Below are 22,313 nucleotides of genomic sequence, written 5' to 3'. Positions count from 1 at the left end.
ATTTCAAATTTCTTCCCTCCCTCCAGCGCCCACATTCCACGCCAATCCTTAAAGCGCAGCTCCACAGCTGCGTCCTGCAGGAAGCCTTCCTTGATCTACACAAGACTTCAGACTCCATCTCTCCCTCACTGGGGCTCCCTCTTCCATATGCTCCACTCTTTATTATGCAGCTTTTGAAACTTTATTTTGCATTATAATCAGAGAGTACAGAAGTCTAGAGATAGTAATGCTATCTATGCTATGTTGGGGCGTTTAAAAGAAAATCTTAATGGCATTCATCTTTATCTTGCAATATACCTAGAGAATTATGCAACATCACAGATGTGAACCAAACAGCAATGTCCTACTTTGTAAGTAAAACAATTTCCTTTTCACTTCCATAGGTTTCTTGTCATTTGAGTTTTCCCTATTTCTGATCTGATTTTCGCCGCAGAGATGCCTGAGCGAGTCTCTCTGAATGAAGGGGAGGGAGTAAGAAAACAGAAGCAAGATTCTTAGACAATCCCAGCCTTGCAGATGAAATCCGACCACCTCCCTCCCTCCCCCTGGACTCTCCCCTCCCTGCCCACTTTGCCCTCTAGATCCCAGCTCTGGCCCCTTGGCCCTGACCCCTCCTCCACTAGGATGACGTGTTTTATCCTAACTGCCTTTCCCAGTTGTCCCACCTGGAGGGCTGCCAGCCTCAGAGGCAGATGGACCGCACACCTGATCCTAGTTCTTGCAAGTAGACAAAGGACAGGAAATGATAGCCACCAAATCCCCTATCTTATAAACCACTGTGTTACTGCTGGTATTTCAGCATTGGCTGAAGGACTTGCTCAGATACTAGCATGGTTCCAAACACTAGGTGTCCCCACTACACATACACACACACACACAAACTGTGATCCATCAGAGGCTGTGTGTTGTGTTCATCTGAGGGTCATCCACAGTGCTCTGCATGTGACAAGCACACACAGAAGTTTGTTGGGTAAAACAACTCTTTCATTTAAATCAAGCCTGCACTCCATCTGATAGAATATACTAATGTAAAAGGTACGTTCCGGCTGAAACCCATGTCTTTCAGAACAAGGTAGAACTCTAGTAATATGATTATTCCAGCTCTGTACTAGATATTTCGTGCCCACCCTCTCTGATTCCCTTTAGCCTCCTGCCAAGAAAGTGATATAGTCCCCAGTGATAGATTGGGAAACTGAAGCTCAGAAGATAGACAGCTTGACCCCTTGACTCAAGTGGCTGGAGTTGAGATCCAGGGTTTGAGCTGAGTTCTTCCCTGGTATCAGACTTCTTGTTGCCCCCCTAAATGTCTCCGCTTCATGTTTTGGCCTAACCATTTACACGCCATGACAGCTGTGGTTTAGGGCATGATCCTGAACTTGATGAGATCAGAAAGAGAAGAATGTTGACCTCCTCAATCACATGGAAGGCAGCAAGGTGGCCAGCTGTTAGGAAATGCAGTGTTCACATCCCTGCTCCCTCAAGGTAAATTGGTGCAGCCACTATTTTTAAGGAGGATCCTTAAAAACTAGAAATAGAGTTGCTATATGATCTACCAATCCCACTCCTGGGTACATATCCAGAGAAAACGCAGAACCCCAGTATTCATAGCAGCACTGTTTACAATAGGCAAGACACAAAAGCAACTTAAATGTCTATCGACAGATGAATGGATAAAGAAGATGTAGTGTATATACACACACATACACACACACACACACACACACAATGGAATATTGCTCAACCATAAAAAAGAATGAAAATACCATTTGCAGCAATATGGATGGACTAGAGATTATCATGCCAAGTGAAGTAAGTTAAACAGAGAAAGACAAGTATCATATATCACTTATATGCAAAATCTAAAATATGATACAGATGAATTTATTTACAGAATGGAAACAGACTCACATAAAAAATAAACTTATGGTTACCAAAGGGTGAAGGAAGGGAGGAGGGATAAATTAGGAGTCTGGGATTAGCAGATGTAAACTACTGTACATAAAATAGATAAATGACAAGGGTAGCTGTATTCAATATCCTGTGATAAGCCACAGTGGAAAAGAATATGAAAAAGAACATATAAATAGACAAGTGGAGATATATAACGGAGTCACTTTGCTGTACGCCAGAAACTAACACAACACAAATCAATTATACTTCAAGAAGAAAACTTTTTTAAAGAATTAAACTCCCTCAACACCGTTTGTCGTGGAGTATTTTGTAAGTCTGGGTGCTCATCTGTTCAGGTATTTCCTTGTGAGATCAGTCACTCACTCCTGTCTGACTCTTTGAGACCCCAGGGACTGTAGCACGCCAGTCTTCCCTCTCCATCACCAACTCCCAGAGCTTGCTCAAACTCATGTCTATCAAATCAGTTTTGCCATCCAACCATCTCATCCTCTGTCGTCCCCTTCTCCTCCTGCCTTCAATCTTTCCCAGCATCAGGGTCTTTTGTAGTGAGTCAGTTCTTCCCATCAGGTGACAAAGTATTGGAGTTTCAGCTTCAGCATCCGTCCTTCCAATGAATATTCAGGACTGATTTCCTTTACAAATGACTGGTTGGATCTCCTTACAGTCCAAGGGACTCTCAAAAGTCTTCTCCGACACCACAGTTCAAAGGCATCAATTCTTCAGTGCTCAGCTTTCTTTATAGTCCAACTCTCACATCCATACATGACTACTGGAAAAACAAAGCTTTGACTAGACAGACCTTTGTTGGCAAAGTAATGTCTCTGCTTTTTAATATGTTGTCTAGGTTGGTCATAGCTCTCCTTCCAAGGAGCAAGTGTCTTTTAATTTCATGTCTGCAGTCACCAGCTTCAGTGATTTTGGAGTCCCCAAAAACAAAGCCTCTCACTGTTTTCATGTTTCCCCATCTATTTCCCTTGAAGTGATGGGACCGGAGCCATGATCTTAGTTTTCTGAATGTTGAGCTTCAAGCCAACTTTTTCACTCTCCTCTTTCACTTTCATCAAGAAGCTCTTTAGTTCTTCTTCACTTTCTGCCGTAAGGGTGGTGTCATCTGCATATCTGAGGTTATTGATATTTCTCCCGGCAATCTTGATTCCAGCTTGTTCTTCAACCAGCCCAGCATTTCGCATGATGTACTCTGCATAGAAGCTAAATAAGCAGGGTGACAATATACAGCCTTGATGGACTCCTTTCCCAATTTGGAACCAGTCTGTTGTTCCCTGTCTAGTTCTAACTGTTGCTTCCTGACCTGCATACAGATTTCGCGGGAGGCAGGTCAGGTGGTCTGGCGTTCCCATCTCTTTCAGAATTTTCCAGAGTTTATTGTGATCCACACAGTCAAAGGCTTTGGCATAGTCAATAAAGCAGAAGTAGATGTTTTTCTGAAACTCTCTTACTTTTTCTGTGATCCAACGGATGTAGGCAATTTGATCTCCGGTTCCTCTGCCTTTTCTAATCCACCTTGAACATCTGGAAGTTCATGGTTCACGTATTGCTGAAGCCTGGCTTGGAGAATTTTGAGCATTACTTTCTTTACTAGCATGTGAGATGAGTCCAATTGTGCGGTTGTTGAATTGAACAATCTTTGGCATTATCTTTCTTAGGGATTGGAATCAAAACTGACCTTTTCCAGTCCTGTGGCCACTGCTGAGTTTTCCAAATTTGCTGGCATGTTGAGTGTAGCACTTTCACAGCATCATCTTTTAAGATTTGGATTACCTCAACTGGAATTCCATCACCTCCACTAGCTTTGTTTGTAGTGATGTTTCCTAAGGCCCACTTGACTTTGCATTCCAGGATGTGTGGCTCTGGGTGAATGATCACACCATCGTTGTTATATGGGTCGTGAAAATCTTTTTTGTACAGTTCTTCTGTGTATTCCTGCCACCTCTTCTTAATATCTTCTGCTTCTGTTAGGTCCATACCATTTCTGTCCTTTATCGAGCCCATCTTTGCATGAAATGTTCCCTTGGTATCTTTAATTTTCTTGAAGAGATCTCTAGTTTTTCCCATTCTATTGTTTTCTTCTATTTCTTTGTATTGATCACAGAGGAACTCTTCATTCAAATGGGTATATCTTTCCTTTTCTCCTTTGCCTTTAGTTTCTCTTCTTTTCTCAGCCATTTGTAAGGCCTCCCTCCTCAGACAGCCATTTTGCCTTTTTTCCATTTCTTTTTCTTGGAGATGTTCTTGATCACTGCCTCCTATACAGTGTTACGAACCTCTGTCTACAGTTCTTCAGGCGCTCCGTCTATCAGATCTAATCTCTTGAATCTATTTGTCACTTCCACTGTATAATCATAAAGGATTTGATTTAGGTCATACCTGAATGGTCTGGTGGTTTCCCCTACTTTCTTCAATTTAAGTCTGAATTTGGCAATAGAGAGTTCATGATCCAAGCCATAATCAACTCCTGGTCTTGTTTTTGCTGACTATATAGAGCTTCTCCATCTTTGGCTGCAAAGAATATAATCAATCTGATTTTGGTATTGGCCATCTGGTGATGTCCCTGTGTAGAGCCGTATCTTGTGTTGTTGGAAGAGGGTGTTTGCTATGACCAGTGCATTCTCTTGGCAAAACTCTATTAGCCTTTGCCGTGCTTCGTTTTGTGCTCCAAGGCCAAACTTGCCTGTTATTTCAGGTATCTCTTAACTTCCTACTTTTGCATTCCATTCCCCTATAATTATCTTTGTGAGATAATTTGATCTATATCCATCTCCCCTATCAGGTGGTAAACTTGATGAGGACAGACACGCTGACTGTTTTGCTGGCCAGAGCTTCCTCTGTTCCTGGGCATGATGGCTGGTCCACCAGTGGGCATTCACTATTCATATATGCATGAATGATATGTGGGGCTCACCCTCTACCTACTGTGTGAACTTGGAAATTTTATACATGACCTCCTGTGGATTTCACAAGAAGCCATGAGGTAGAAATTATCTCCATTTTACAGATAAAGAAACTGAGGCTTTGGGGATTGAGTAACTCATCAGAGCCAACTGAGCTGGGTGTGGACCCAGCCTGCGGGCTCCAGAAACAGCATTCTGCTCCTGCAAGTCTCCTTGGTCTCTCTGGTTCCCCTCTGTCCCTGGACGTCCCCTGCTCTGCATCACTAACTGGGTCTGTGCTGTGCTTGTTTGCAGGCTGTGGAAGCAGCAGGGGCAGGGCGGCCAGCTCTTGGACACAGAAGGCCGGGCCGGGAGCCAGGCCCAGGGCAAGCTCCAGGACGGGTGTAACAACAACATCCTGGCCCATGCCTGTTCCCGTGGCTGCAGCAGCTAAGCCACCACCTTCAGCTTCCAGCGAGACTGCACACACCTCTGCCCTGCTCACTGAAAGCCCCTCTCTGTGCCACGATGGTCCCCGTCTCACTCCAAATAACATCAGATGCAGAGAAAACCCTGGGCTCAGAGCTGGGGAGACTGGTTCTGGTCCCAACTGCCCAGCTAGTTCCCTGCACATCTGTGGACAAGCCTTGCCCTTTCTGTGCCTCAGTTTTCCACATCTGTCAAAGGGGTTACACAGTTCTATGCCCCACCTCTGATTACAAAGTTATCGGAAGAATCCAATTGGATAGTGGACATGCAAAACCTTTGACATTTATGACATTATTTATACAGGCGAAATAGAACCTTAATATTTGGAGTGCACTCCCATCCCCTAAAGCAGCTAGACCATCACAACTTTGCAGTTCGGTCTACCCTGGGTCTTCAGAGTATACTTTTGAAAATGCAGCCCTTAATCGTCTGATGCGTTTGCCCTGCCTATGGAGACATGATCCCCCAATCCTGGAGCAAAATCGGAAGTGTCCTCTTTTGCCTCCTCTGCCAGGCCAGTCTTTCTGATGTTCTAAGTTGACCTTCCACTGTCCCCACCTTTAATTTCATCAGGTCTCCACTCCTACCCCACACCCGGTGCTGAGATGGCAGGACGATGCCCATTCAATTCAGAAGGTCAAGTCACTGACCATCAGTTACCCCTAAAGAGTGTCAGCAGAGTTCCTCCCAAAACCCAGTCCCGTGGCAGAACTCTGAGTCTCTTGTCTCCATCTAAGTTTCCTTTCCTGGAAGGGGGTGACATCATCTCATCAGCACCATGTTAAAGAGGGTCTCCAATTGCCATCAAGGAGGCTGCTCCACACTGACAAACTGGGAAGCCCAGTTGGTTAGAAGGTTTACGCTAGAAGGATTGTGGGCTCACGCTAAGAGCAAACTACTTGATGAACTGTTCAGGGAATACTTTGTTTTTGAATTGGGAGATGCTTTTAGCAACCGGAATAAAGCTTAGACTTGGAATCAGGGCTGTGATCAGAATACAGCCCTGCTATTTGCTAACCAGAAGACCTCAGGCAATCACGTAATCACTTCAGTGTCAGTTTTCTCCTTTTAAAATAGGGATTAAAAAAAAACTAACCCCTGGGGTTGTTAAAAAGTTAAGATCCTGTGTGTGACATACGCAAACTACTTTGTAGCATTTTTTGGTCAACATCATAATCAACATAATTTCAAGAAACTTTCCTGTTTCACTCATTGGGCAGGTCAGTTTTCTGTAGAAACAAGCCTGGTGTTTTAGATTGTTTGAACTCATCTTTCTGGAGTCTCTGATATCTGTGCATTCCTGTGAAAAGTTCAGTTGTGTTTTTATTTTTCATCCAACTTTCACTATTTACATCATAAATCTCTTAGATCTCTTAAGAGACATTTTCATATGTCATGTGGTTTATGTTTTTATTTGAAAAAAGGAAAGAAATGATCATTGTTTTCCTCCTTGGAACCCAGGCTGTTTCTAGATGGGATTGTCCGCGTGTCCACGTTTCTGTACAGTTTTCATTCTTTGTTCCCTGTGGGCACCATCCTGTCCCCTGCAGGAAACGGGGCTGCTTCTCTCTTCACTGTGACCGTGGCTACACTGAGGGTGTCTCACTGGACTGAGTTCGTGAATTTGGGGCAGGAGCTGGAAGTAGCCCGAGACACTGGATTTCCTGGCTCTGTTCAAGTCAGCCTTGTTCCTTGTTCAGAATAAACCATTTCTTGGAGATTCCTTCTTACAACTTTGCTCTTGTTCATGGTTGGGTGAGATGGGCAATGTCCCCTGAGAGTCAAGTTTAGTGAGGGACATAAGAGACTCGGGGCAGGGACACAGGGAGTGTATCAAGTCAGTGATGGGCTTCCTTTGCCCGCAGAATAAAACCAAGCGTGGCAACGTAAGGCTCAGTCCAACTGATCACAATTCATGTTTCCATTATCACCACCATCATTTTCACCACCATCATCACTATCATTACCATCACCATCATGTCACCATCACCGTCATCATCGTCAGAAGCAGCAGCAGCATCATTACCACCATCACGTCATCACCACCATCATCACCACCATGATCATCCCCATTGTCACCATCACCATCAGAAGCAGCAGCAGCAGCATCGCCGTCATCGTTATCACCATCATCACTATCATTACCATCATCACCATCATATCACCATCACGTCGTCACCACCGTCATCATCACCATGATCATCCCCATTGTCACCATCACCATCACCATCACCATCAGAAGCAGCAGCAGCATCACCATCATCACTATCGTTACCATCACCATCATGTCACCATCACGGTCATCATCGTCATCATCGTCAGAAGCAGCAGCAGCAGCATTACCACCATCACGTCATCACCACCATCATCACCACCATGATCATCCCCATTGTCACCATCACCATCAGAAGCAGCAGCAGCAGCATCGCCGTCATCGTTATCATTACCATCACCATCATCATCGTCATCACCATCATCACTATCATTACCATCATCACCATCATATCACCATCACGTCGTCACCACCATCATCATCACCATGATCATCCCCATTGTCACCATCACCATCACCATCACCATCAGAAGCAGCAGCAGCATCACCATCATCACTATCGTTACCATCACCATCATATCACCATCACCGTCATCATCGTCATCACCATCAGAAGCAGCAGCAGCATCACCATCATATCACCATCACCGTCATCATCGTCATCACCATCATCACTATCGTTACCACCACCATCATATCACCATCACCGTCATCATCGTCATCACCATCAGAAGCAGCAGCAGCAGCATCACCACCATCATCACCATCCCGTCACCGTCATCATCTCATCGTCATCTCACACACGCAAAGACACACTCTATTTAATAGAGGAAAATACAGAAAACTCTCCACCTAAAGAAAAACACTCTTAAAATTTCCTCAAATTGCCACTCAAACCTTACAGCCCACACATGAGTGCAAATGAGCAGTATCCACTCTACTGTACAGATTCCTTAACTTGCCGCCTCCCTGCTTCTGCCGACTTGCCTCTGCTACCTGGGACCCCTTTCAACCCCCATCTCAACATCGGCATCTCAAAATGCGTGACTTTCTTGGGCCAATCCCACCTCCTCCATGATGCCTTCTGGGTCTCATGGCAACCCTGACCCAAGTCAGATATAATCTTCCCCACACACCCTCTCACACATTTTCTATGACTTACTTATAGCTCTGGTTTCTGCCAACTGCATGACAGGGTTACCTTCATCCATGACTCATCCTCCTTTTCCCCAGACTCCTAAGAGAGGTCAGGTTCTCATGCCTACCTCCTCACACTTCCCATTTGCAGTCCTGAAATCACCTATTTCACAGGAGGTAATCATTTTTGGGGGCTCCCCAGGTGGCTCAGTAGTAAAGAATCCGGCTGGAAATGTAGGTAGAGCTGGGTTTGACCCCTGGGTCAGGAAGATCCCCTGGGGAAGGAAATGGCAACCCACTCCAGTATTTTTACCTGGAGAATCCCCATGGACAGAGGAGTCTGGTGGGCTACAGTCCATATAGTCGCAAAAGAGGAGGATATAAGTTAGTGACTAACCAGCAACAACCAATAATTTTGGGGTGAGTGAGATAAAAGCTAGTCCAACACAAACTCTCCAAGTGGGTGAAGCTTGCTTTTAGCAGCCATCTATCTGGCCCCACTACCATCTCCTAGGCTTTTTTTTCCTCTCCCTGTCCCAGTGGTTTCCCAGAGGCAGCCTCTTCCTGACCCACCAATGAAGTATGCAGCCCCCCTCCCATCCCCTTTAGAGACATATCACCTTGGTCTCAAATTCCAGATGAATTTTCCCTCCTCCCTCATCCAAACCCCCATTCCCAGAGTACAGAGCCCCAGGCCAGTTGTCAGGAAAGCAATCCGATAAAAGATATATGTGCCCAAGGAAGAACTTCCATGAGGAGTCACCTTATGATTTGAGATTTAGGCACAGAGGGACAAGCTGTAAACTGGTAACGTTGACAGGGCTTTCCCATCTCCACTGAAATATATTTCAGTCTTATGCCAATAAGCAAAAATTACTCACATTTATAGTAATAGTAGTCCCTGGTGGCTCAGATGGTAAAGTGTCTGCCTGTAATGCGGGAGACCCAGGTTCGATCCCTGGGTTGGGAAGATAACCTAGAGAAAGAAATGGCAATCCACTCCAGTACCCTTGCCTGGAAAATCCCATGGGCGGAGGAGCCTTGTAGGCTTCAGTCCATGGGGTCGCAAAGAGTCGGACACGACTGAGCAACTTCACTTTACTTCAACTTCAGTTTAAAGTAATCGTAAACTCCAAGCCACATGCTTGAAGTCCCTTCCCACTTACTGACAAATTCTGTATTGTCATTGTATTGTCTAGAATTGACTCCAGATTCGCTTGAGTGACCGCAAAGTACTTTCGCGTTAACCAGAAGGGCCCCTCCCCGCTAGTGGGGACAAGGGGCGTCCCTTGACGCTTCAGTGCCCACAGCTGTTGTCACACCTCTGCTGTGTTGACCATCATGGCTCCTGGCCACCGTGAGCCATGACCTCCAGGCTTCTGCCAGAACATGGGCCTCCACCCCTTTCTTTCTTTCCAGCCTGTAGAGACACAGTTCGGACTTGTTATAATCAGCTCTTTTAAGGGTGGTTCCAATGCAGAGCTCTTGAGCTGCAGGCAACTCAGCTCTTGCCCGTCTGCCTTCTCCCTCACCTTCTGAAAGCACAAGATGTGACTGGTCCTGGGAAGATCCCATGCAGTGACACACTGTCCCTGGGTCCCCACCTCCTGATGCCCCCTGGCCCCCTTGCTAGGTCTTATCTTTCAGCTTCCTTTAGGGAGCCCTGTCCATCAGACTCACCTCAATTCCCATCGTAGGTTGGTCCACTTCCCTTTCCAGGGTCCTCTGCCTTCACAGAAATCATTTTTGTTTTTTTTCGAGATACAGACCATTTACTTATGAATGTGTAAAACTCAAGAAAGTGCACATTATTCCTACAACATGTTGAAAGTGCTTCAGAATTCACACAATACTAATTTTCTTTTGGTTCTGGTTAAATTATATATACCAGTTTATCACAAATAGTAAAATCTGTAATTCTGTTCAAAGTTTTAAAAGATTACTTAAGAATGGTTTCTTGTATTTCTATGCCACTTTTATAGTTCTGGTTTCTCATTTCTTAATTAGTAAATTCAGCGTGCAGGTTCTATCCCAGGCTAATTTACACACTTCCAGAAGGAACAGCCTCTTGAATCCACAGAGTGTTGAGATGGGGAGCCCCCAACCACTGCCTGCACAGAAATCAGGCAGTGGTTTCCACATCCCCACGTCTCCAATGATGGCTGGGAGGCTGCTCCCCACTGGACACACTGGTCCTTTCTGGAGTGGGCACAAGCCCACCCAATCTGATACTGGCCCAGCAAGAGATGCTTTGGAATGGGAGACTTGGATTCAAATCATAGCCCCACCATTCACTGTGTGGAACCACTGGCAGGCTCTCAGCAAGTCCTTACATTTCTGAATGTCAATTTCTGCACCCATGAGCAGGGCCTGGTAATTCCTGCTCTGCCTTTCTCAAGCAGCAGCTATGAAGGTCACTTTTGGGGCTCTGGTTGAAGGTGTGCACATGCTAACCCATGGAGTGCCATGCAAAGCCACAGTTCTCACCAAGCAAGGCATCTCTTCCCACCTCATGAAGCTCTTCCTGCAAATTGTCCAAGCTGAGCCCTGCAGATGACAGTCTCCACCACTTACCCTCTTTGTAAGCCCTCCATTCCTGAGCCTTCTCACTCAGTCTACTGCAGGCTTCGGGTCAAATAGCTAGCAGTGACCTTCCCAGAAGCCACAACAAAGATCAGGCATGGAGGGAACCCAGTGGGCAGTGCCCCAGCCTGCTTCTCCCTCAGGAGTCCCAAGAGAGGCCAGAGCTTATTACATGCCCTCTTTCTGCCAGGAACTTGACATGATTTTAATTCTATGCAATATGTACATTTTCCGCCTTCCATTCCGTCGCTCAGTCGTGTCCGACTCTTTGCGACCCCGTGGACTGTAGCCTACTAGGCTTCTCCATCCATGGGATTCTCCAGGCAAGAATACTGGAGTGGGTTACCGTTTCCTTCTCCAGGGGATCTTCCCGACCCAGGGATCGAACCCGGGTCTCCCAATTGGAGGCAGACGCTTTAACCTCTGAGCCACCAGGGAAGCCCATGTACATTTTAGAGATGAGCAAAATAAACTCTTTGGAGGACCTATAATTTGCCTGAGGCCACTTACCTAGTTGGTGGTAGAGTCAAGATTTGAACTGTCTGCTGAAGTTCAAACTTCATGAACTTTCTATTACAGGGCAGGGACCCCACAGGGTAGGCTTGGGGGGTCCTTCCCATCCTCTCTGAGAATCACAAAATCACCCCATAAAGGTGCTCTTTAGCTAAGCAGAAGGTGCTTGCTAAACAAAAGCAGTTTTAAGGCAAATCTCCCATCCCTCCACACTGGCATCCTGAGTCCCTGCTCTGTAGAGATTCTGGAGTCACCCTGAGACTTGTTCCTACAAGGAGACTCTGTCTTCTATCAGGAAAAGCACCTGGAAGAGAATCTTCTTGGGGACACAGCAGCCAGCTTCCAGCTCTGATGTGATGTTCCATACCATTTCCATGCTACTGTGACCCAGGTTTAAAACATTTTCCAGTACACTGGTGGTTTCTGGCCACTCGCTCTAGAAGGGAGAAAGAAGGTGGCCAGGGGGTGGAATCTCTGAATCAGGGCACAGCCCTAGCACTTCTGACCTTGAGCATCCCACAGGAGATTCCCAGGAACCAGCCAAGGACAGAGGCCAAGGAAAGGTAAATTCTACCCATCCTTCCTTTCTTGTGGAATTAAAAGCAAAGGGAGTTGCAGGGAGAAGTTGCCTAGAACACTTGGTGGGTTCCTTGACCTTGATCCATCCAGGAAACGTCCTTCCCTTCAGGAAAGGGAGGAGTGTCAAGAGACTCCTGAGTCATCAGAGGACTTTATTACTATTATTAACAACCACAGTAGTATCAGAGCATCAAGTCCTTTGGTGTCCCATTTCCCTCAAGATGCTCTGAAGAAGGCCAGCACACCTGCACATGCAGCGGAATACATTACATAAGAGGTGCCCTAAATCCCTTATGATTATGCAGTGGAAGTGAGAAATAGATTTAAGGGACTAGATCTGATAGATAGAGTGCCTGATGAACTCTGGACGGAGGTTCGTGACATTGTACAGGAGACAGGGACCAAGACCATCCCCATGGAAAAGAAATGCAAAAGAGCGAAATGGCTGTCTGAGGAGGCCTTACAAATAGCTGTGAAAAGAAGAGAGGCGAAAAGCAAAGGAGAAAAGGAAAGATATAAGCATCTGAATGCAGACTTCCAAAGAATAGCAAGGAGAGATAAGAAAGCCTTCCTCAGTGATCAATGCAAAGAAATAGAGGAAAGCAACAGAATAGGAAAAACAAGAGACCTCTTCAAGAAAATTAGAGATTCCAAGGGAACATTTCATGCAAAGATGGGCTCGATAAAGGACAGAAATGGTATGGACCTAACAGAAGCAGAAGATATTAAGAAGAGGTGGCAGGAATACACAGAAGAACTGTACAAAAAAGATCTTCACGACCAAGATAGTCACGATAATGTGATCACTGACCTAGAGCCAGACATCTTGGAATGTGAAGTCAAGTGGGCCTTAGAAAGCATCATTACTAACAAAGCTAGTGGGGGTGATGGAATTCCAGTTGAGCTATTTCAAGTCTTGAAAGATGATGCTGTGAAAGTGCTGCACTCAATATGCCAGCAGATTTGGAAAACTCAGCAGTGGCCACAGGACTGGAAAAGGTCAGTCTTCATTCCAATCCCAAAGAAAGGCAATGCCAAAGAATGCTCAAACTACCGCACAATTGCACTCATCTCACACGCTAGTAAAGTCATGCTCAAAATTCTCCTAGCCAGGCTTCAGCAGTATGTAAACCGTGAACTCCCAGATGTTCAAGCAGGTTTTAGAAAAGGCAGAGGCACCAGAGATCAAATTGCCAACATCCGCTGGATCATGGAGAAAGCAAGAGAGTTCCAGAAAAACATCTATTTCTGCTTCATTGACTATGCCAAAGCCTTTGACTGTGTGGATCACAAGAAACTGTGGAACATTCTGAAAGAGATGGGAATCCCAGACCACCTGACCTGCCTCTTGAGAAACCTGTATGCAGGTCAGGAAGCAACTGTTAGAACTGGACATGGAACAACAGACTGGTTCCAAATAGGAAAAGGTGTACGTCAAGGTTGTATATTGTCACCTTGCTTATTTAACTTATATGCAGAGTACATCATGAGGAACGCTGGGCTGGAAGAAGCACAAGCCGGAATCAAGATTGCTGGGAGAAATATCAATAACCTCAGATATGCAGATGACACTACCCTTATGGCAGAAAGTGAAGAGGAACTCAAAAGCCTCTTGATGAAAGTGAAAGAGGAGAGTGAAAAGGTTGGCTTGAAGCTCAACATTCAGAAAACAAAGATCATGGCATCTGGTCCCATCACTTCATGGGAAATAGATGGAAAAACAGTGGAAACAGTGTCAGACTTTGTTTTTTTGGGCTCCAAAATCACTGCAGATGCTGATTGCAGCCATGAAATCAAAAGACGCTTGCTCCTTGGAAGGAAAGTTATGACCAACCTTGATAGTATATTAAAAAGCAGAGACATTACTTTGCCGACCAAGGTCCGTCTAGTCAAGGCAATGGTTTTTCCCGTGGTCATGTATGGATGTGAGAGTTGGACTGTGAAGAAAGCTGATCGCCGAAGAATCGGTGCTTTTGAACTGTGGTGTTGGAGAAGACTCTTGAGAGTCCCTTATACTGCAAGGAGATCCAACCAGTCCATTCTAAGGGAGATCAATCCTGGATGTTCATTGGAGGGACTGATGTTAAAGCTGAAACTGCAATACTTTGGCCACCTCATGCGACGAGTTGACTCACTGGAAAAGACTCTGATGCTGGGAAAGGTTGGGGGCGGGAGGAGAAGGGGACGGCAGAGAATGAGATGGCTGGATGGCATCACCGACTCTGTGGACATGAGTTTGAGTGTACTCCAGGAGTTGGTGATGGACAGGGAGGCCTGGCGTGCTGTGATTCATGGGGTCGCGGAGAGTCGGACACGACTGAGCGACTGAACTGAACTGAAGCTCAGGGAACCCAGATGTTTTATAACAGGCAGCACACCAGTCCTTCGCCCCGAGGGAAACACGGTCACCATCACTCAAGCTGCTGCACAAACATCCTTGAGATCTTCTAGAACAAAAGGGCCATCCGTCTCACTTAGAAGACATGCACTGACACCAGAGACCCATGGAGAGTGGTCTCTTAGCACTGGCAAGCTGTGAACACTTGGAATTCTCACACCACCCAGTGTGCTGGGTATATGAATTAGCTCTCCATTTTACAGGTGACAAAAGTGCAATCACTGTATACGGTAGTGATATATGTGGAAGCCTCAGGAACAATCCTTGTGAGCAGCAGATTCTAATTCAGGTGGCCCCCAGTGGGGCCTGAGATTGTGCATTTCTAACAGGCTTCCAGGGCATGCTGATATTACTGGACCAGGGACCATGCTTGGAGTAACAAGGATCTAGACCCTTCTGTTCTCAGGCCATCTTGGCCACACCCATTCAAACTGCAAACTGCAGAATCGAGTATTTGCCACATGGATCAGATGGCTTGCAAGGCTGAAAATATTTGTCATCTGGCCCTTTTGGGGAAAACGTTTGCTGGCCTCTGATCCAGGAAACACACCTCGGCCATTAGGGGGGAGACTGAGAGTGCACCCTTGTCTCGCTCACAGGCAATTCAGCCCCGTGAACTCCCCCATGGAGGAGAAGACTTTGCAGAGAAATCGATGGTCCATTTTGTCCTCATGAGTTGACTGTTGGGATTTTTCTCAACTGTGGACCCTTGTCAGTGACCCCTTCCCAGTTGAGTATCATTGAAAGTCACTCTGACTCTTTTTTCTTCCTCTCTGTGCAGCAAGTGCTCCCAGCAGCCCTTTGCGTATAGTGTCTGCTTTATGTAGTTTAACTCTGGTAGCATTTACCACACTAGACCAGTTGAAAGTAGCTCTTTTGCCCCTTTCTTGTTTACCCATTTCTGTCTTCTCTAACCTTAAAATCCTAAGTAAAGGAATGTGATCACTAAGCAATCGAAACTGCCTCCCTTAGCTACTCTTTCCCGAATACACAACATGCCTTGTCTAGCCTGATGCTTCTTTCCTTAGATTAAAAAGAAGAATGAAGAATCCAGGAAAGAAGGATTAGCTCTCTACCCTACAACAGCCCCTTAAGGAATCCTGAAAGTGGATCACATGGGCAAGATAACGTCTGAAAGAGAGTCTACCAGTCTGCGTGCAGTGGAGAAGGATGCAGAACTCAACCTCCTGCCTTGGTGATTCAGATTCTTGCTCCCATTTTCCCCTTAAAAACTGCCATGGCTGAGCAGAATCTTCAGAGCTGTCCTCTGGACGAGAGTCCACCTTCTCCCCAGGTTGCCATCTTTTCTGATTTAAGCACCTTTCCTTTCTACTGACACTTGCCTCTAGAATTATTAGCTTTTGAGCAGCGAGCAGCCAAACCTGAGCTCAGTAGCACAGCTATGGTTATGTGTCCCACCCACCCCAATCCAGACTGTGAACTCCATCGTGGTGGGCTGTGTCTAGTTGCTCCCCCCCCCAACACAGAGCTGCCTTAAGTGGACATGTAAGGAGTGCAGACACGCGCACCATGGCGCCCAGCCTGGCCGCGCTTACCAATTAGCTGCCACTTTGATGAGTCAGCCCACGCACTGCGCCTGTCACCGTTCGCTGTCTGCCCCATTCCTCTTCTGACCTCAAACATGAGATCATGGTGGGGCCTCTCTCATGTTTAATTGCTAACTGTCACAAATAACAAGCAGCTGCTTCTTCCTGGCTAATCACGGACAAACATGATTAATGGATTTCCCTCTCAGCCTCTCTGCACTTCATGTTTATTCTCCATCCCCCAGCACCCACACCTGCTAAGTCTTTCCTCTCTGCAGGGAGAGTGGTAACACTCAGACCTTTCCAGGCATAGAGGCTGCATCCTGGCATTGTCCTCATTCTAAGAATCTACTTGTACAACCACCTACTATGTTCAATTCAAGGGCATTTTCTAAACAGGAATTCACTTCATGTGTCATGTGTAGTCAATTTAACCATTAAGGCTGAGAAAGAAGGGGTTCTGGATGGTGTTCTGGGCAGGATGAGAAAAACTTGAATCCTGTTTTGTTGATCAGCCCGTCCCCATCTCCCCAGCTCACAAGTTCTCAAGGGAGCTCAGGATATAAGAACATAACAGTAATCAGTGAACGACCGACTGTATCAATGTTGAAATCTCAATGCAGAACCTTGTGGGAAGTTCAAAATTGAAGCAAGACGTCCAAGATCTAAGGCTTGGTAACCTTGGAGATGGAGAAAAGTGAGTGGATTTGGGACATATCTGAGGACTTGTCAAAGAATTGGATTGGGGTGGTAATGGGCCAGGACTTTCGTTATGTTTTAAGCCACTTGAAATCTCTCAGCCCTAACCTGGGAATTCAATAAAGCCATGTGTTTAGAGCTCCTACAGCCTGGTATGCAATACACACTTAATGAAAATTGTCCTCTCCTCTCCTTCATCCTTCTTAAGGGAAGAGGATGCCCTCTGGATGCCTTGTGTTGAGCCTTTTCTCCTTTCTGCTTCTGTTAGTCAGCTGGTTCCCCCTCTGCCCAACATTCCTGCTCCCTTCACACACACACACACACACACACACACACACACACACACACACACGTTTTCTCTCAGATAAAAACATTAGCTATTTAAAGCACATCACTGTAAGAGTCTCCAGAGAGGTGTTTTTGAAAAGGTTGCTTGTTTGCAGGAGGATTTTTCCAAAAATGTAGTGAATCAGTTTGCTTTCTGCTCTAGGTAAGAAGAAACTGAACTCTAACCACCTTACTCAAGAAAATGTATTGTCCCACTTAACAAGGAGACCAGGGGAGGGCAAATCCCTGGCACAGAATGGCCCACAGATCGAGAACATCACCAGGGCCTGGGTTCTATACATCCTTCCACCCTGACATCCTGATGTGTTGGCACTGTCTTCAGGATGTTGACCCATTTGGTCATTAGATGGCGGCCACAGCTGTGCACATCCTATCCACATGCAGGCCCATCCAGGGCAAGGAGAAGGAACACGACCTTCCTGTGGCTCTCTCACAGAGGAGAAGACTTTCCCAGAATCCTCTGGACTTTCCCCCACATCCATCAATCAAGATTGGCTCACAGGCCCATCCTGAGTCAATCACCAGATGCAGGATGAAGCGCTCTGATTGGTTTAGACCAATCGCAACCTACTCTCTTATGCTTCAGAGGAGGTCACCTTCCTCTGAGGGATATGGGAGTGGTACACAGGCATGACCAAGGTTCTGTTAGAAAAGACGAAGGGGAAACAGGCTTTGGAAAAGCACATAACTCTTAACAAAAGAAAACACAGACTACATTGAAGTTGCAAGAAATATTGCAGTTTTATTAGCAATGGCCCCCACTTAGAACTTTCTGGCTCTGATTAATCAAATAGAGGCAAGAGGCAACAGAAATAGAGATTTCCTATTTTCTTTCTGCCTTAAAATTCTATCCAATGAAAAGAATTAACTCAGTCATGTGTGCTTTGGTGACTTTAATCTCAGGACTGTAGAATGTTAGAGGTGGAAAGCCCTGAGATCGCTCAGGCAGCAGGGAGCTGTCATTTACTGAGAATGAACCTCACACCGGGCCCCAGGGTAGGCACTTATACTGTCTCATCGGGTCTTGGATTTCTGCAAGGCCAAAATCTTAAAGGAGGAAACTGGAACCCAGAGAGATTCCCGTTTATGGCATTTTCTCAAACTACAGAGTAGCTTTTCATGTAGGATGAGTCAAAAAACTCCCATCATATATCTCTAATTCTAAAAATTAAGCACGTGGAGGGAAAGACTGCCCTGACATTCTGTATCCTCTACGTGCAAACACCCAGAGAATATGCCAACATTGGCTGAGATACCAACTCATTCATGAAGGAAGAATGGTCAGGGAGGTGGATCATGGAGAAAGTATGGCAATTATCCTGGAATCTGTGGGCAGAACCTAGTGACTCGCTTTTAAAGCAGATAGACCATGGAAAGGGGAGGAGGGTATGTTACGGTGGAGAAACCTGACACACACCACCTAACCCAGGTAGTCAAAGATAACAAGGACAAAGTCCTGTTGATATCATGTACCCCAATCAGATTTGATGAGCAGGACACTTCATCTCTGCAGTGTGCTTCCCTCAAATCCATAACCCCAGCAGAGTTATGAGAAAACATTGAACAGACCTCAACTGAAAATTCCTGCTCATCAAAGTACCAGAACCACAAAAGACAACGAAGACTGATAAATATCACAACTTACAAGAGACTAAGGAGATACAGCAATTAAATGAATGAGGTGTGCTGGATGGCCTAATGGAGCAGAGAGAAGGCATTAGTGGAAAAACTGGTGAGTTCCAAATAAAAAGTCCGGATTTTAGCTAACGGTAAGTACCAATGTTCGTTTCTTAGCTTTGACAACTATATTATATTTATGTAAGATGTCGACACTAGGAAAGGTTAATCTTGCTGTCTTTGAAGATCTTGCAAAAATCTAAAATTATTATAAAATAAAAAGCGTTTTTTATTGTTTATTAGTTTTCATTCTATAGTGCTTTACAATTTTCAAAGGTTTCACACACACATGATTTCACATAGTCCCATAATAATCTTTTTTAAAATCCCCTACGAGTTGGTGATGGACAGGGAGACCTGGCGTGCTGTGATTCATGGGGTCGCAGAGAGTCGGACATGACTGAGCAACTGAATTGAACTGAACTCCTATGTTTGGAGAAGGAAATGGCAACCCACTCCAGTGTTCTTGCCTGGAGAATCCCAGGGATGGTGGAGCCTGATGGGCTGCCGTCTATGGGGTCGCACAGAGTCGGACACGACTGAAGTGACATAGCAGTACATGTTGCCCCTTCCCCTTCCCTCTCCCCACTGGTAACTACTAGTTTGTTCTCTGTAGCTGTGATTATACTTCTTTGTTGTTTTATTCACTAGTGTTTTGTGTTTTTTAGATCCCACATAAAAGCGATGTCATACAGTATTTGTCTCTCTCTGACTTCTTTCATTTAGCATAATGCCCTTGAAGTCTATCCATGTTACTGCAAATGGCAACGTTTCCCTCTTTTTTATGGCTGAGTGATATTCCATTGTATATTTAAACCACATCTTTCTTATCCATTCATCCATTGAAGGACACTTAGGCTATTTCCATACTTTGGTAGCTGTAAACACTACCATGAACATTGGAGTGTATGGATCTTAAAAAAGACTTAAAGTTGTGTGTACAAAAGAGCTGGCCATCAACCCTCCCAACACTGTTCTTTCTATTCACATGCCAGCAGAAACTTCATTTTTTTTCCAAGACAAATTGGAGTCCTGCTTTCCAAAGAAACAGGAGGGCAAACCTAACTGCAGTCCCTAGTGCTCATGGCAGAGCTTATGCTTAGGGGAGGGGCAGTCTGTCTGTCTGTACCAACCCTACAGACTGAAATCAAGCCTTGGGCTGGCAGGCCTCACCCACGGGGAATGCCCACATCAACATTATCTGTGAGGAAGCCAAGAGATCGAACATGGTCACACACCAGCAGAAGCCCACAGAGCACCTCATCCATCAGCTTAGTCCTTTACTGACAAACTGTAAGAACAGGCTGGCCAAAGCAGACCTTGGGGGAAAAGAAGGTCACAGGAGAAAGGCGACCAGGATAAACACAGAACAATTCTCCCCGAAGGAAATAGTCAATTCAGGGAAGAGAACCCTGAAAGATTGAATTCATATCCTCAGAGAGATGTGAGAAGGTATTGCAGCCATAAAAAAACAGAACAAGCTGTACTGGAAAAAAAAAAAAAGGGGTGGAAGAGTATAAAAGAGTTTCTGGAAATTAAAAATTATGGCCTCAATAAAAAATTCAATAAAAGGGCTGGAGAAGCCAGTGGAAGAAGTGTCAGAGAACTGAGTCAAGAGAGCATGAGCGTAATCTGATGGGCACGAGATGTCTGAGACCAGGATTCATAACAACTCTGACGCACTGGGGCACTCCCTCTCGACAATGTGCGCGCACACACAGAACCTTCACAGCCCGATGAGATCTCAGTGAGGATCTCAGCTTCACAGATGAGGAGACTGAGGCCTAGGGAAGAGGAATCACTTATAAAAGCCACGCACTCGGTGAAGGAAGGAGCCAGCCCCCAAATCCAGGCCCAAATCTCTTCCTTCCTCTGCTTCCTCCATGGTGACCCCTTCTCCTTGGAATTAAGCAAACAATTTGGCTTGGAAGGAATTTATATCCACGTAAACATGACAGTATAGTCCATGGGGTCTCAAAGAGTCAGACAGGACTGAGTGACTTTCACTTGTCACTTTCAAGCATGACAAATATAATATTGCAAATACATTGGTTGGTTTAAAATTATAGAATCAAACCCGGGACAAAGCAGGGATACTTTCCTTATACTTAATAAAGAAAATATGATGGTGACTTAGCTGACAGAAGTCAGAAGATGGAGGGTGAAGACATGGGGAGAGTTCTCCAGGTGCCAAGCAACTCAGTTTTCACGATAAGAGACCACAGGCCCAGTTTCAATTGATGCAATAAGAAATAGAGCTAAGTGAAGTAAGTCAGAATGAGAAAACCAAATATCATGTATTAACATATATGTGGAATCTAGAAAAATGGTACAGTTCAGTTCAGTTGCTCAGTCATGTCCGAATCTGCGACACCATGGACTGCAGCAGGCCAGGATTCCCTGTCCATCACCATCTCCGGGAGCCTGCTCCAACTCATGTTCATCGAGTCGGTGATGTCATCCAATGATCTCATCCTCTGTTGTCCCCTTCTCCTCCTGCCTTCAATCTTGCCCAGCATCAGGGTCTTTTCCAGTGAGTCAGTTCTTCGCATCAGGTGGCCAAAGTATTGGAGGAACCTGCTATATAACACAGGGAGCTCAGCTTGGCGCTGTGTGGTGATGTAGATGAGTAGGATGGAAGGGGAGGATGGGAGGTCCAAATATGTGCACACATAGCTGATTCACTTTATCGTACAACAGAAACTAGCACAACATTGTAAAGCAATTATACCCACAATTCAATAAAGAAAGAGAGCTTATTATCATCCTTCTCAATGGCTCAGCTGGTAAAGAATCTGCCTGCAATGTAGGAGACACAGGTTCGACCTCTGGGAAGGGAGGGAAGATTCCCTGGAGAAGGAAATGGCAATCCACTCCAGTATTCTTTCCTGAAAAATCCCATGGACAGAGGAACCTGGTGGGCTACAGTCCATGGGGTCACAAGGAGTTGGACATGACTGAGTGACTGAGTGTATATACACAGCATCCTCATTACAGCATGGTGATTACAGAGTGTTAGCACAGCTATAAACTATATACCTATACTGTGTGCATACATGACAACTTTGACATTATAAAATTAACAGGGCAGAGCCAGATTTGGAGGGGCTTGAGCGTGAACAAATGGAGAACCTCTTGGTGGCTCAAAGGTAAAGAATCCACCTACAATGCAGGGCACCCAGGTTCAATCCCTGGGTTGTGAAGATCCCCTGGAGAAGGAATGGGCAACCCACTCCAGTGTTCTTGCCTGGAGAATCCCATGGACAGAGGAGCCTGGTGGGCTACAGTTTATGGGATTGCAGAACCAAACATGACAGAGGGGCTAAATTTCTTTTAAGAAACTGAGCACAATCTTGAAAATTCAAAATTAGATCCACAGCTTTGGAAGGAGCCTGAGAAGCTGAGGGGCCCAAAGCTTAGACTGTCTTGTATTTACAGTCGTTCAATCAATCCACACATGTCAGCAAAACTTCAAGAAAACTAAGAAAATG

The 22,313-nt window shown here is 45.5% G+C and overlaps 1 protein-coding gene and 1 non-coding gene across 2 annotated transcripts in view; both read left to right on the top strand.

Annotated features, from left to right (window-relative positions):
• Positions 1 to 7,068, top strand: part of STK32B (serine/threonine kinase 32B) — a 386,337-nt gene extending 379,269 nt beyond the window's left edge. The window contains exon 12 of the mRNA XM_055435021.2: positions 5,115 to 7,068. Coding sequence (XP_055290996.1) covers positions 5,115 to 5,253 — 139 coding nt within the window. The 3' untranslated portion in view covers positions 5,254 to 7,068. The remainder of the gene's footprint in view (positions 1 to 5,114) is intronic.
• Positions 7,069 to 9,376: 2,308 nt separating this feature from the next.
• Positions 9,377 to 9,448, top strand: TRNAY-GUA (transfer RNA tyrosine (anticodon GUA)). The gene has a single exon. It is a non-coding gene; the product is annotated as a tRNA-Tyr (tRNA).
• Positions 9,449 to 22,313: the final 12,865 nt, after the last annotated feature.

Source organism: Moschus berezovskii, chromosome 5 (genome assembly GCF_049115385.1).
Source record: "Moschus berezovskii isolate FMDL1 chromosome 5, NW_MosBer_1.0, whole genome shotgun sequence".
In the NCBI taxonomy this organism is placed as follows: Eukaryota; Metazoa; Chordata; class Mammalia; order Artiodactyla; family Moschidae; genus Moschus; species Moschus berezovskii.
This window is presented reverse-complemented; position numbering and strand designations above follow the sequence as displayed.